This window comes from Elephas maximus, chromosome 7 (genome assembly GCF_024166365.1).
Source record: "Elephas maximus indicus isolate mEleMax1 chromosome 7, mEleMax1 primary haplotype, whole genome shotgun sequence".
NCBI lineage: Eukaryota > Metazoa > Chordata > Mammalia > Proboscidea > Elephantidae > Elephas > Elephas maximus.
This window is the reverse complement of record NC_064825.1, coordinates 117,402,547-117,418,844: the sequence shown is the minus strand read 5'-3', so window position 1 is coordinate 117,418,844 and position 16,298 is coordinate 117,402,547. Positions and strand designations below refer to the sequence as shown.

At 38.7% G+C, this 16,298-nt stretch overlaps 2 protein-coding genes across 2 annotated transcripts; one reads left to right on the top strand and one right to left on the bottom strand.

Annotated features, from left to right (window-relative positions):
- Positions 1-638: 638 nt before the first annotated feature.
- LOC126079085 (olfactory receptor 1030-like) lies at positions 639-6,639 on the bottom strand. The gene is made up of 2 exons (XM_049890016.1): positions 6,629-6,639; positions 639-1,578 (listed from the first exon to the last, which is right to left on the bottom strand). The coding sequence occupies exon 2, from the start codon at positions 1,575-1,577 to the stop codon at positions 639-641; it is 939 nt and encodes a 312-aa protein (XP_049745973.1). The 5' UTR covers position 1,578; positions 6,629-6,639.
- An 8,195-nt stretch (positions 6,640-14,834) lies between these two features.
- Positions 14,835-15,815, top strand: LOC126080544 (olfactory receptor 5M11-like). The gene has a single exon (XM_049891740.1). It carries the CDS (start codon positions 14,835-14,837, stop codon positions 15,813-15,815), a length of 981 nt encoding a protein of 326 aa, XP_049747697.1.
- The last annotated feature ends 483 nt before the right edge of the window (positions 15,816-16,298 follow it).

Below are 16,298 nucleotides of genomic sequence, written 5' to 3'. Positions count from 1 at the left end.
GCTGTGTAACTTGTAGGGAGAAAAAGTTCTTACAAAATAGTTTGGACATTATTCAGCACTATAAAAATGTAACGAATTGCCATTGCCATGTAGCTAACAACAACAGTTGCTGTCAAGTGTTTTCAGACTCCTGGTGACTATATGTGTGTCAGAGTAGAACTGTGCTCCACTGGGTTTTCAATGCTGATTTTTCAAAAGTAGATCACCAAGCCTTTCTTTCAAAGAGGCTCTGTGTGGGCTTGAACCTCTGACCTTTGTTTAGTAGCCCAGCACTAAGCTGTTGGTACCACCCAGGGACTTCATGTCATTGCCACGCATGTGGTAATTCTCTCTTTCAATTTTGCATGGGTAATAGCACTATGGATGCAGTCATCTGTATTGATTTTACAGAGCAGTAACAATAGCTTCTGGTCTTCTATTTGAATTTCTAAGCAGTATTTCTTGTTGTTGTGTGTGTGTATTTATTGTGATGGCTCTGTAAACTCTAGCGAATAATTTGACACACTCTCCAAAGTCCATATATGATGTAAGAAAGACAAAAAAATTCTCCATGACAGGAAAGGATTTGCTAATTAAAAATGCTCATTAATTGCCCAGATGATAAAGATACATTAGGTACCTGTGTCCAAAATATCTACTTATTTAACAAACAATTTCTTTTGGATAACTTTCCTTACTGCTCTTTTAACATCTTTATTCCTCAGGCTATAGATCAAAGGGTTTAGCATAGGACTCACAAAGATATAAAACACAGCTACAATTTTCCCCTGTTCTACAGATGCCTCAGAAGGGGGTCTCAGGTGCATGCAGAACAGAGTCCCATAAAAGATGGTGACAGCCGTGAGATGGGACCCACAGGTGGAGAAGGCTTTACTTCTCCCTTCAGCAGAGTGGATGCGAAGGATGGCAGTGAAGATGAAAATATAGGAGATGAGGATGATGGTGAGAGAACAAGTGAGGTTGGATCCAGCCACCACAAACATGGCAGTTTCTTTGACATAGGTGTCTGAGCAGGCGAGGACCATGAGAGGTGGGTCTGCACAGTAAAAGTGGTTGATCTCATTGGGTCCACAGAAGGACAGACGTAGCATCAGTACAGTCTGTACCAGTCCATTTGCAAAGCCGTAAATGTAAGGAGCAGCGACTAGAGAGGTGCAGACACATTTGGACATTTTGTTACCGTATAACAAGGGTTTGCAGATAGCCATGTAGCGGTCATAAGCCATCACTGTAAGCATATAATAATCTGTGATGACCAGGGCAATGAAAAAGTGGAATTGTATGATGCAACCAATGAAAGAAATAGTTTTTCTCTCGGATAAGAAATTAACCAGCATCTGCGGAGTGACATTGGTGGCATAACAGAGATCTACAAAGGAGAGGTGACTGAGGAAAAAGTACATTGGCGTGTGCAGTTTTGAGTCACTTCTAATTAAAAAAATCATGCTCACATTGCCTGTTACTGTGATAAGGTAGATCACTAGGAATACCACAAAAAGTACAGGCTGCAGCTCAGCTCGGTCAGTCAGGCCCAGGAGAACAAATTCAGTCACGTCGGAGTGGTTTTTCTTTAACATCGTGTTCCTTGGCTTCTAATAAAGTCTAAAGAAAATGAAATAAAAATACTTTCTTTGTCATTTATCCATTACCCCCATCATGTGTTCTGATAATTTTTTCTCTCAAACTTGTAAAAGTATGTGGCATAAGGAAATAACCTAGTGAGCATGTGACTGATATTTTAAACATTTAATGTTCCATATATATATAGGTATATTCATATTTTACATGGTACCTTTTTGTAATTCTTTATTGCATTTCTACTTACAATTTTCTTGGACATATGAGTGTAAGCATTGTCTTTCTTTGAAGTTGTAATATTTTGTTTTATACAACACCTTTTGATGAGATATCTAAAATACGAGTCGTGGAAAGTTACCTGCCTCAGGCATAGATTAATTAGCTCAGGGACAGTGGGATTTATGCGTGGTGCATAGCCTTATTGATCTAGGACCTCCTTTATTGCTCCTCTAAACCAAAGATCATTTTCAAGTTGTTCTTTTGCCTTGCCATGTACTTCCTTTCTCTCCACTCTGATCTACCTCGGCTAGCTCTCATGTCACTAATCTTCCTTCTATTTTACGTTTTGGATCTCTTATATTTTGTGCATTTGTTTCCTAAGGGTATGAATATTGGTTCTTGGGGAACAAAAGTAAATCTTACTGTTTTATATATAAAGCACAGATATACACATAGAGCATTAAAATATATGTCTACGTGTGTATATATATATATATATATATATCTCACAGATTAGATATCTATGAGGAGGGGCAGTTAGAAAAAAAATGGATGAAAATGTTTCCTTGGAGGGTAATAATGCAAAAAATATTGAGAAACATTGCTCTGATCATAAGGATCTTGTTATACTTCTACCTCACTCTACCTGGTTACATAATTAAGAAAAGTACCATAACACTTTCAAAACACGCACTTACTAATTTGTAGCTACCATGATTACTTGATGTGAAAAAGACCAGGTCTATTTTTTTTATGCTAGAAGAAGGCCTAACATCAAAGTGTAATCTTTGTTATTGGGATGAGGATTTTACCTAATCTGTAGCTGTAGCCTTAATAGAACCTAGAACAGTGTTTTCTCAACTGTAAACGTTCAATAACTACCAATAGAATGGAGGTTCCCTTTGGTATAATTCCCTTTCCATTATGTAAATATCACTCCCTTGTACATTTGTAAATAATTGTACCATGAGAAAAGTTAGCATATTTTAGTAGAAGCATTAGCTAATATGTCAGAATATGGGTTTTATCCTATTGTTTTATTTTTATTGATTAAAAGATTTATTTCTGGGTTCCAAAATCTAAAAAAAAATGTTTAATCATACCTGAGAAAGGAGAGTGATTTCTCAAACACAGGATGGATAAGAAGAACCTGAAGAAGAGTTTATAATGGAATTGCTACATGGGGACCAAATCTCTAAGGTTCAATTATTTCTAGCAGAAAGTCATTCTCATTAAAAACAACTATTATCTTTTATTTTTTTGATAATCCTAAACTCATTGGGGATATGATTTTTGCCCACTCCCCAAAATCATTAGGGAATCAAGTCTCCTAAGAATGAGGAAGCAATATGATTCATTATTTTAATGTATACTTGAATGTCTTAATATTTTTTAAGTTGGAGAAATAATAAGTTGTTTTGTTTATAACATGTAAGAAATAATGGCATAAGGTATAAAAAGAAAAATTTGGGATTTGGAAGATCAATAAATTTTTGGTGAACTTGGACTATTTACTCATTCTGAGCCTTGTACCTTATACTTTTAATGGAACTAATAATACAAAGATACGGGAATGTGTGGATTTATAAATAATAAAGGAGTGCTGATGATTCTCCCTTTGCCACCCCTACCCCAAGCTCAGATCCTCTGCATTGCTTTTTGCAACTGGAGTTTAACCCCTCTGGATTGAATCAATAGGGCTTCTTTGCTGTCTAGTTTCCATCTGACTTTGGCCAATGGAAGGCACCATTAGGATGTCAGAGCTAGAAAGGAGAGAGAGAAATAATTGAATTTCTTTCTCATTCCCTTATTGCTTCAATATGAATGTTTTCTAGAAGGACTGCATCCATACAAGGAAACTCTCACTGGGTTGTATGTGGTGAAAAAGATAGGGAGAACCTTCCTTCCTGCATTGGATTCTGGTGACAGTATCAACTGCCCTTGCTTAGGTGTGGGAATTATTTCTGCAATTTAGCCTCCAGGTGCTTCAACTTCCTTGGTTGATTTCCTGATACTACTGTTTTTCTCTGTCTTTGCATTAAATTATATTTAGCTATGTGAAGAAGGACTTGGCATCAGGATTGGAGGAAGACTCATTAACAACCTGCCATATGCAGATGACACAACCTTACTTGCTGAAAGTGAAGAGGAATTGAAGCACTTAATGATGATGATCAAAGAATACAGCATTCAATATGGATTACATCTCAACATAAAGAAAACAAAAATCCTCACAACTAGACCAATAAGCAACATCATGACAAACTGAAAAAAGATTGAAGTTGTCAAGGATTTTGTTTTACGTGGATGCACAATCAACAATCATGGAAACAGCAGTCAAGAAATCAAAAGACACATTGCATGGCTCAAATCTGCTGCAAAATACCTCTCTAAAGTGTTAAAAAGCAAAGATGTCACCTTGAAGACCAAGGCGCACCTGACCCAAGTCATGATATTTTCAATTGTTTCATATGCATGTGAAAGTTAGTCAATGAATAAGGAAGACTGAAGAAGAATTGATACCTTCGAGTTATGGCATTGGCAAAGAATAATGAATATACCATGGATTGCCAGAAGAACAAACAACTCTGTCTTGGAAGAAGTACATCCAGAGTTCTCCTTAGAAGCAACGAGGGGGAGTTTTCATCTCAAGTATTTTGGACATACTATTAGGAGGAATCAGTCCCTGGAGTAGGACGTCAGGCTTGGTAAGGTAGAAGGTCAGAAAAAAAGAGGAAGACCCTCAAGGAGATGGATTGACATAGCAGCTACAATAATGGGCTCAAGCATAACAAAAGTTGTGAGGATGGTGAAGGACCAAGCAGGGTTTCCTTCTGTTGTACAAATGGTAGCTATGAGTGGGAGGCAGCTCAATGGCACTTAACAACAAGAAACCATCTGACTGGTATTTTGTTTCATGCCGTGTCCTTGACTCAGGCCAGAGTGGCACACGGTAGTTATTCAATAAATGTGGCTATGGTAGTTATAGCAGTAATAAACTTATTGTAACAATAATTGTTCTTTTTTTTAAAGGCTTGGGATATTTCTGGATTCACTGTTATTGGAGTTTAAAGGGAACACTGAATCACCCACCTTCGGATCTTGAATCAATTGAGGAGTATATGTAGGAGTTAAATATTAAAATTACTAGCAGCTTTGAGGTAAAGGTGGATATGAGAATGTAGCTTAGGAATGCACTTATTTTGCTGATCATTTCATCTGAATCAAGGTCACTCAGACACAGCAGAGCAGCAGGATAACTCTTGCTCTATCCTTCCCTTTCAAAGGGCATGGCCATCAGGGTAACTATCAATCAATACAGGAAAAGAAGACACTTTGAGCTCACAGTCAGGAGGCTGGAATGATCATTTTTATGATTTCATCAATCTCTGTACACCCTGCTGAGGGAACAACATGAGGGATTTAGGAAGAAGCATCCAAAAGCCCTAAACCTTTCCCTCCAAGGTTATCAAAACTTTTGCCTCAATCCTTTTTATTGTGGTGGCACTCCTTTCATTTATTACTGCATTCCAGAAATTTCTGAATCATCCTAGATTTCCTCCCCTCCTTCCAACCCTTCCCATAGCCAAACAATCTCTGTGGCTTTCTAAATATTTCAAGAAGCAAACTTTCCTAAGTTAAAAGCAAAAGAAAAGAATAGAAAAAGGAACTGCTACATTTTCAAGAACCTTCAAAGAAGCTTGAAATAATGCTTTTTTTTTTCTCAAAATGAATAGATTTTTATTAATTTATTTCTTTAATAAAAATTACCTCTTTGGTGAATTTCTGGGAATGGAAAATTCATGACACAAAGAAAGCTAGTCATGTCTCTGGCCACCTTTTATCTCATCAACCACTGTTAACCTAGTACCTGACACCACCATGTTTGTCTAAAAACTATGATCATTTTAGTGCCCTCCCTGAGTCTTTTCCATAAGAAATCTTTCTTTTTCCAATATACTTATTTATATTCATAAATTTCCAAAATGGACAGAAATATGAGTACCCATTAAGCATTTTTATCAATCCATATGATTTGGAGTGTTTTTAAAGACAGCATAGGAATACCTAGGAAAATAACATTTTGATTTAAAACCTAACTCTTGAAGAGTCACTGAAAAAAAAAACAAATAAAAACTGTCTGAGCCTCAGGCTTTTCATCTGTAATATATAAATAATAATATCTGTATCACAGGGCAATTTAAGCATTAAATAAACTTTGTTATTCCTTGACAATGAACATGGATTTCTTAGCACACCAGTGTCTAGTATCTGGTAAGTACCCAGGTGTGCCAGAGGGTTCCTCATGCCTCATTCTTTCTCTGGTGAGACAGAAACTCTTTAAGGACACAAACCATCTTTTGGTTTTCCCTTATACTTTCTGTATTGACAAAATAGTAGCAGTTAGAAGACGATCCCTGAATATTTGTTAAATACATGGATGAATGAATGAATGTCACTATACTCACTACGTTCAGTATTGTGTGAACTTGTCACATTTCTTAGCTAAACTATCGACAACAACTCTATACTAAGGACTATTGATTGGCTTGTTTGAACTCCAGTCTCACAACTTATTAGTTGTATACACCAGGGAAAGTTACTTAGCCAGTCTTTGCCACAGTCTTCCATCTGTAAAATGGAGAAAATAGTACTAACCACCTCATCAAACTGTATGAGGATTAAGTGGGCCAATGCTATAAAGTACTAAGCCCAATGTCTGGCACGTGCTAAGTATTCAATGCTGATTACCTATAACTAATTACCACTGTTCTTTTTTTCTTTCATGTGGTTTCTTATACACATTAGTTATCTTCCTACAGAATTTCATTTTTTAGGGGACAATAGAGTGCGTTCAATAAATAAGCAAGATTTATTACATATTTGCTGAATTAAATGCAGAGTACACACTTATTTATACACTCAGCAAATATTTATTGATCAGCCATTACCTGCAAGGGCTGTATTCACTGTGAAGACCAGAGTTCTTGCCTATAAAGAGTTTAGAGTCTAATGGTGGAATTATAATTAATTATTCACACGTGACTATAACAGTATGTGCTTCCAACTTTGATACAGATGAGGGCAGAGGGCTAGGTCAGCATGGAGGAGGGAGCTCACACCCAGGTCCCTGGAGGCAGAGACTGCTTCTTTTGAGCCTTCTTAAAACTGAGTCTTTCTTAGTATCAAAAGCAGCTTGATTTTGATGAGAAAAAAACAATAACTGACTGGAGGAAAGATTGAAAAAGTGGTGTGGAAAGGAAGGAAGAAGAATAATTATACATTGAGGAATGATAGCAACCTGGAATTGAGAAAGTAGTAGCTCAGCATATGAAGACAGGGATTCAAATCCTATCCTGCCACGAAATAGCTACATGGCACTGAGTGAGCTACCAGTTCTCCTCAAGTCCATTCTGACTTACGGAGACCCCATGGGTGTCAGAGTAGAACTGTCTGACATAGAGTTTTCAATAGCTGGTGTTTTGGAAGAAAGAGTCTTCTTCCCAGTCATCTCTGGGTGGACTCGAACCACTAACCTTTTGGTTAGTACCTGAGCACATTAATTATTTGCTTCACCCCATAGAACTACTGTGAGATAGTCTGCCACTATTCCTTTTGTGAGACCCTTTTCTTTAGCTGAAAGCTGAAAAATAGCATACCTGTCTCATAGGCTTACTTTGAGGAATCAGTAAAACTGTGTACGTGAAAGTGTTTGACACAGGAACTGCTCAGCAAGATGTTTGCTGAAGGACACCTTCTGTTTAATAATCCTGCTTATGGCTGACCATGTTCAAAATGTTCATGCTCACGAAGAGAATACCTCTAAGAGCTTGGATTTTAGGATGGGGTTCTTTGTACTATAAAAGAAAACTTAAAATTCAGACTATTGCCAAAATTAGAAGATGAAACTTCTTTGTGCACCTGCCACAGAGCTCTTAGGATAAACACTGGTGAACTTGAAAATAGAAGAAATGTGGCTAAGGTATATGATTATCTTCCTGATTCCAGAGAGTTCCAATTAAACCCAAGGGGGCAATTCAGGATGTAATACTCATCGCTCCTACTCCCCAGTTCTTCTGAGAGTTGCTTTTGTGAGCAGGTCCCCACCTCCTTCATCCTGCTATAAATACGACTTCATTTTGCAGCGTAGAAAGACATCAGGAAACTTCCTTAATGAGAGGTTGAGAAAATCAGTGTCCATCAGAATTAGAAGTAAGTCTTTGTGTCTTTGCCGTTTTTATTTTTTGTGAAGAGGAAATTGTATTAAAGTCTTACCTGAGGCCCACAGATCATATGCAATTTACCCCCCCTCCTTAAAAATCAGGTTTTCTTTGACTTTGGAAGTCAGTAGGGCACATGAACCTTGAGTTTTGTTTCTACAAGAGGACCTGCTTTTCCCTCAGTGGCTGTAGAGGAAGTAGAGAGAGCCCTCTATGAAAAGTAACTCTATGTCTAACCACTGTCATTATATGCTTACTCTATGCAAAGCTTTAGTTAAGAGTGCTATTTTATTCCCCATTTCAACCCCATTTCCCCTTTTACAGCTGAGGAAACAGAGGCCAGGCAGGCTGAATACCTTGCCAATATCACCCAGTTCATAACTGATGGAGCCAGAAATAGAATTATGGATTGGAAGTGTATTTTTGAAAGTCTAACCTTCCAAATACTAAAATATTCATTCCTTTGACTTTCCAGATGTTAGAGCAGGAGTAGCCTGGCATAATCTAATTCATTTATTTGGCAAAGATTGTAACTGAGCTAAATGCTACCCAAGTTCACCCAGAGAGTAAGCTGTTGACAGAGCTGGGTATAGGCTCTAAATCCATCCAGAACTTGGATTAGTTTGAAAGAATTCTCCTCTGACCCCAGACAGACAGTTCAGCTAGTTGGAGTTTTAGTGCCCCACTAGGGATGTGGATTTGATCATAAAGACTGTCCCAAGGACAAGCAGGGTGTGAGTGTACAACTATCATGAGAGCTTACCCATCTGAGGGTTGCATGGGTCAAGGTTCACCAAGAGTTTCTGCTGGCTATGGCTTTACCTTCCACCTGAACACCATTTGTGCTTTCTTTCCTTCCAGATGCCTTAGGGAATTGATGGTGTTTCCTTACTGATTTGCCTGAAAACACCTTATAACTTGCATTTCGGTCATTTCTTCTCCTTCAGCATCTGTTAGAATATTTCCAAATTACCATTGGTGGCAGAAGGAATAGGGGTCAAGGGGAAGGAGATGGAGGTAGTCCCATCTGTTCTACTTCCTCTAAAAAGGAAATAATTTTGAAAACAGATTAGAAGAGGAGTCAGTTTTATCTGTGGTTTCCAACAGCATAGACCTTTATGTGCTTCTGAGGTCAAAACGGAAATCTAATTCAGTCAATTTACTTTTTACTGCACTCTCCTCCCACATTTATAGTAAATGAACCAGTTATATTTACAAGATGTTTAAGTTTACTTAAGGGTTACTTAAGTCTCCTATTTTGTGGTGGCGCAGTGGTTACATTTCTCAGCTGCTAACTGAAAGGTTGATGGTTCAAACACACCAGTGGCTCTGCAGAAGAAAAGACAAGGCTATCTGCTCCTATAAAAATTATAGCCTGGAAAAAAAAAAAAAAGTTTTTTGGGGCAGTTCAACTCCATCCTACTGGGTCCCTATGATTCAGAATACACTTGAAAGCACAAAACAAGAGTATTCATTTCAAAAGGCGCCCTGGTGGCACAACAATTAAGTGCACAGCTGCTAACACAAAGGTTGGTGGTTCCAACACAGTGATTCTGTGGGGGAAAGACCCGTAAATCTGCCCCCTGAAAGATTATACCCAGGAAAACCCTATGGGGCAGTTCTACTCTGTCACATAAAGTTGCTATGAGTCAAAATCAAATCAATGGCACCCAACAAAAGCATTCATCTCAAATATACTGCTTATCTCTACCTTTGCATGCATACATTGACAAAGAGATTTAGCCCTCTATAGGCTTCTAGAACAAATTTACATTTGATGCACCTTGGTTCCTGAAAATATGTCCATGTCATCCTCTCTTTTTTTTTTTTAGTGGCAGTGTGTGAACCTCAACTAAATGCTCTGAAAACAGACGTATTGGAATTTCCTTTGATCTTCCTGAGCAGTATGTAAGAACTCTAACTGGCACAAAGGAAGAGAGAAAGGGAAACATTCTGTTTACCACACACAACTGTAGGAATATGTCCAGGCATGGGATTAGGGCTTTCTCCAATGCAGGATTTCTTATACTTGGGTCTGGATGACACATGAATTATGTGATTTTGTGCATGTGCATATATTTTGATTGAGGATTCAGGGTTTCATTATTGGATTTTTCAAGGGATTTATGTAAAAAGAAGGAAAAAAAATTCTTACAATTAATTCTTGCTAAAAGGTTTTCATTAATGGTACCTCCTTTTTGTTTTCTGGAAAAAAAAAGTTATTTTCTCATTCACATAAAATTGAATAAGCCAAAAACAAAACAAAACAAAACAAAAAACACCTGCCATCTAGCAACCCCATAGGTTTTCCAAGGCTGTAAATCTGTATGGAAGCAGACTGCTGCATCTTTCTCCTGTGGAGCTGCTGGTGGTTTCAAACCTTGGAAACTTCATCTAGCCAAAAGATCACTTTATCCACTGCGTTACCAGGGCCCTGGACTACAAAATTTGTCTCGACAACTAGACCCTTGAGATGGCTTACCCTTTAGCACTTCTTGGCTGGGCTGAAAAAGTCTCTTGGGAGTTCTTTCTCTAATCTTTGCTGTCTGTTTGTTTGTGGGGGTGGGTTGTTTTTCTTCACTGCCAAATTTCCATTGTCAACTCTGAAGGTTTATGTGATCCAGGCATGGCTGGGTTTACGGGAGAGTGAACTGTAACTTCACATGGGGCCCAGAACATGTTTCAATACTCTGCTGCCACTGTGTCTAAATTCCTAGCCATTTTTGAGCAAGGATACCCACATTTTTTGTTTTGCATTGTGTCTTGTAATTTGTGGAGCTGGTCTCAATTCCCAAGTCACAGATGTCTCTTGCCCTGGAGCTACTCCTTCACTGTTCTTCCCCCATGAGGTAGAGGCTGTTCCTTGCTGTGACCTAGTAAACCCTGAGTTCTCTGTTCAGAAAGTTCTCCCCTTTTCTTCTGGCCTGACATAAGCAGCTGGGCCTGCTGCGGTTTTCTCTAATATCTCTGGATCCTACACAGATCATTGAGATTGTGATTCAAAACTTTTCATACCCTATAGGTGGTCATTGGGTCATTAGGTAACATGCAAAAAATGAACCCTCCAACCAGTAAAACTTTCATGTCCAACTTCTTGCCACATCTTCTTTTTTTTTTTTTTTAATCTGAAAGTCTCACATCCTGCTTTCTTTACTCCCACTTTCCTCTGTTCTGTTTTTCTAAGTTCATTGGTTGATTTTTCAGAAATAGATTGCTAGGCTTTTCTTCTGAAGTATATCTTAGCCTGTAAGCTCCAGTGAAACCTATTCAGCATTGTAACAATACACAAGCTTTCACTGACAAACAGGTAGTGGCTGCACGTGAGGTGCTTTGGCTGGATTCCAAACTTATAAGGAAAGATATAGGAATAGATATAGGTAAAGCTGTATGTCAATTTGTCATACTGTGGGGGCTTGTGTGTTTCTGTGATGCTGGAAGCTATGCCACTTGTACTCAAATACCAGCAGGGTCACCCACGGTGGACAGGATCCAGCTGAGCTTCCAGACTAAGACAGAGTAGGAAGAAGTACCCAGCAGTCTAATTCTGAAAAGAATTAGCCAGTGAAAACCTTATCAATAGCAGCAAAACATTACCTGATATAGTGTCAGAAGATGAGCCCCCCGGGTTGGAAGGCACTCAAAATACAATTGGGGAAGAGCTGCCTCCTCAAAGTAAGGTCAACCCTAATGATGTGAATGGAATCAAGCTTTTGGGACCTTCATTTGTGGATGTTGTATGAGAAGAAACAGCATCAAATATCCGTTAATAATTGGAATCTGGAAAGTATGGAGCATGAATCTAGGAAAGCTGGAAATCATAAAAAACTAAATGGAACACATAAAGATTAATATCCTTGGCGTTAGCTGAAGTAGACTGGTGTTGGTCATTTTGAATCAGACAATCATATAGTCTCCTAGGCCAGGACTACAACTTGAAGAGTAATGGCATTGCATTCATAATCAAAAAGAACATTTTAAGATCTATCCTGAAGTATAACGCTGTCAGTGATTGGATAATATCCATACGCCTACAAGGAAGACCAGTTAATGCAACTATTCTAATTAACGTACCAACCACTAAGGGCAAAGACAAAGATATTGAAGATTATTACCAACTTCTGAAATTGATAGAACACACAATCAGGATACACTGATAATTACTAGAGATTGGAATGTGAAAGTTAGAAACAAAGAAGAAGGATCGGTAGCTGGAAAATATGGCCTTGGTGATAGAAATGATGCCAGAGATCCCACGATTCAAATTTTGCAAGAAAAACAACTTCATTGCAAATACCTTTTTCACCAACATAAACAGCGACTATACACATGGACTTTGCCAGGTGGAATACACAGGAATCAAATCAACTGCATCTGTGGAAACAGATGATGGAAAAGCTCAATATCAACAGTCAGAACAAGGCCAGGGGCTGACTGTGGATCAGTCCATAAATTACTCATATGCAAGTTCAAACTGAAACTAAAGAAAATAAAAACAAGTCCATGACAGCCAAAGTATGACCTTGAGTACATCCCACCTGAATTCAGAGATCAACTCAAGGATAGATTTGAGACATTGAACACTAATGACTGAAGACCAGACCAGTTGTGAAATGACATCAAGGACATCATACAGAAAGAAAGCAAGAGGTCATTAAAAAGACAATAGAGAAAGAAAAGACCTAAATCAATGTCAGAAGAGACTCTGAAACTTGCTCTTGAACTTTGAGTAGCTAAAGCAAAATGAAAAAATAATGACGTAAAAGAGCTGAATAGAAAATTTCAAAGGGTGGCATGAGAAGACAAAGTAAAGTATTATGATGACATGTGCAAAGACCTGTAGATAGAAAACCAAAAGAAACAAACGCACTCAGCATTTCTCAAGATGAAAGAATTGATGGAAAAATTCAAGCCTTGAGTTGCAATACTGAAGGATCTACAGGGAAAATATTAAACGACACAGGAAGCATCAACAAAACATAGAAGGAATACACAGAATCACTATACCAAAAATATGTTCGGACATTTCAAGAGGTAACATATGATCAGGAGCTGATGGTACTGAAGGAAGAAGTTCAAGCTGCACTGAAGGCATTGGTGAAAAACAAGGCTCCAGGAATTAACAGAATACTAATTAAGGTGTTTCAACAAACAGCTGCAACACTGGAAGTGCTCACTCGTCTATGCCAAGGAATTTGGAAGACAGTTACCTGGACAACGGGCTGGAAAAGGTCCATATTTATGCCTGTTCCCAAGAAAGGTGATCCAAATGAAGGCAGAAGTTACCAAACAATATCATTAATATCACATGCATGTAAAATTTAGCTGAAGATCATTCAAAGGCAGCTGCAGCAATATTTCCACAAGGAACTGCCAAAAATTCAGGCTAGATTCAGAAGAAGACGTGGAACTAGGATGTGGAATGAGGATGTGGAACTACGGATATCACTGTTGATGCCAGATAGATCCTGACAGAAAGCAAAGACTACCAGAAAGGTGTTTACCTGTGTTTTATTGACTATACTAAGCCATTCAACTGTGTGGATCATAACAAATTATGGATAACATTGTAGAAAATGAGAATTCCAGAACACTTAATTGTGCTCGTGAGGAATCTGTACATGAATCAAGAGGAAGCTGTTCGAACAGAACAAGGGGATACCACATGGTTTACAGTCAGAAAGGTGTGTGTAAGGGTTGTATGCTTTCAGCATATCTATTCAATCTGTATGCTGAGGGAATAATCTGAGAAGCTGGACCATTTGAAGAAGAATGAGGCATCAGGATTGGAGGAAAACTCAGTAACAACCTGTGTTATGCAAGGGACACAACCTCGCTTGCTGAAAGTGAAAAGGACTTGAAGCACTTACTGATGAAGGTCAAAGACCACAGCTTTCAGTATGGTTTACACCTCAACACAAAGAAAACAAAAATCCTCACAACTGGAGCAATAAGCACCATCATGATAAACAGAGAACAGATTTAAGTTGTCCAGGATTTCATTGTACTTGGATCCACAATCAACACCCTTGGAAGCAGCAGTCAAGAAATCAAAAGACACATTGCATTGGGAAAATCAGCTGCAAAAGACCTCTTCAAAGCTGCAAAAGACACTTTAAAGCGTTGCAAAGTAAAGATGCCACCTTGAGAACTAAGGTGTGTGTGACCCAAGCCGTAGTGTTTTCAATCGCCTCATATGCATGTGAAAGCTGGACAATGAATAAGGAAGACCAAAGAAGAATTGATGTCTTTGAATTGTGGTATTGATGAAGAATATTGAATATCCAATGAACTGTCAAAAGAGTGAACAAGTCTGTCTTGGAAGAAGTACAGTCAGAATGCTCCTTAGAAGCAAGGATGTCAAAACTACATCTCACATACTTTGGACATATTATTAGGAGGGACCAGTCCTTGGCGAGGGACATCATGCTTGGTAAAATAGAGGGTCATGAAAAAGAGGAAGACCTTTTATGAGATGGATTGACACAGTGGATGCAACAGTGGGCTCAAGCATAGAAACAATTGTTAAGGATGACGTAAGACCGGGCAGTGTTTCCTTCTGTTGTGCTTAGGGTCGCTATGAGTCAGAACTGACTTGGTGGCCTCTAATAACAACAACAAAGCTATATGTGTAGCTATAGGTATAGGTAGGAAGATATAAGTACTTTAATGCAAAGGTAGAAGAAAGGACTTGGTAGAGGTATAAAATCGATTATGGTAGTATTCAGAAAAAGAAAATTTGGATGACATAAGGAGATTAGAGAAAAATGATTTAATTAAACATGATTTGTTTTATTTTCATTTGTTTTAGGAGCAGGCATGAACTTTCAGGAATTTTCCAATAAAAATGACAGCATGATAACAGAATTCATTCTCCTTGGGCTCACAAATTGCCGAGAACTCCAGCCTCTCCTCTTCGTGCTGTTCCTTGCTGTTTATTTTGTCACCCTCATAGGCAACCTGGGTATGATAGTGTTAATCAGACTGGACTCTCGTCTTCACACCCCCATGTACCTCTTCCTCACTAATTTAGCCTTTGTGGACTTGTGCTACACCTCAAACACAGCCCCACAGATGCTGACTAATTTCTTGTCAGAGAAGAAGACCATTTCCTTTGCTGGTTGCTTTACACAGTGTTACCTTTTCATCGCACTTCTCCTCACTGAGCTTTATATGCTGACAGCAATGGCCTATGACCGCTTTGTGGCCATATGCAACCCTCTGCGCTACAGTGTAAAAATGTCCAGGAAAATCTGCATCAGTTTGGCCGCATTTCCTTACGTCTATGGCTTCTCAGATGGTCTGTTCCAGGCCATTCTGACCTTCCACTTGACCTTCTGTAAATCCAATGTCATTAATCACTTCTACTGTGCTGATCCACCACTCATTAAACTGTCTTGCTCTGAAACTAACATCAAGGAACATGCCATGCTTATCTCAGCTGGCTTCAACTTCTCCAACTCCCTCACCATCGTCCTGGTGTCCTATGTCTTCATTATTGCTGCCATCCTCCACATCAAATCAGCCGAGGGAAGGCACAAGGCATTCTCTACCTGTGGTTCCCATATGATGGCTGTCATCCTATTTTACGGGACACTCTTCTGCATGTATGTAAGACCACCAACAGACAAGACTGCTGAGGAATCCAAAATAATAGCTGTCTTCTACACCTTTGTAAGCCCAATGCTTAACCCGATGACCTATAGTTTGTGGAACAAAGATGTAAAGCGAGCCTTGAAGAATGTTCTTAGACGCAATATGGCCAGTAAGATGGCAATACCTCCACTGTCCAATAAATGATCACTCAAAAAGATTGGCTCAAGTATCTTTACATTTTGAGATTGAGCATTAATATTCTCTATAGGTACGTGTCAGATATCTCAGCTGAAGGTCTCACGTCTGGGGAACAATGAGCTGCATTTATTACTTGAGGCCTTTGCTCCTTAAGGTGCATCATCCATGGACCAGCCACATAGCCATTACCTTTGAATTGGTTAGATATGTAAAACCACACGCTGCACCTCAGATCTACTGTATTCAAGTCTGCATTTCATTCAAATTCCCATGTGATTTGTAAGCACGTTAAAGTTTGAGAAGCACTGCTCTAGATCACTTATTCCCAACTACTATGCCCTGTCGCATAGGTGTGCCTGAGTGCTTACATATGTAAGCACAAATGTAAAACGGATAAACATGCTCTCAGCTTAGTTACTTGATGTGAATCTATTCTCAGTCCTACTTGTCTTTGGGAGATCTTTAAGAAACACATTCTTCTGAGATCGT

Coding starts and splice junctions, on each gene's coding strand:
- LOC126079085 (XM_049890016.1), bottom strand. CDS start 1,577: ATGTTAAAGAAAAACCACTCCGACGTGACTGAATTTGTTCTCCTGGGC.
- LOC126080544 (XM_049891740.1), top strand. CDS start 14,835: ATGAACTTTCAGGAATTTTCCAATAAAAATGACAGCATGATAACAGAA.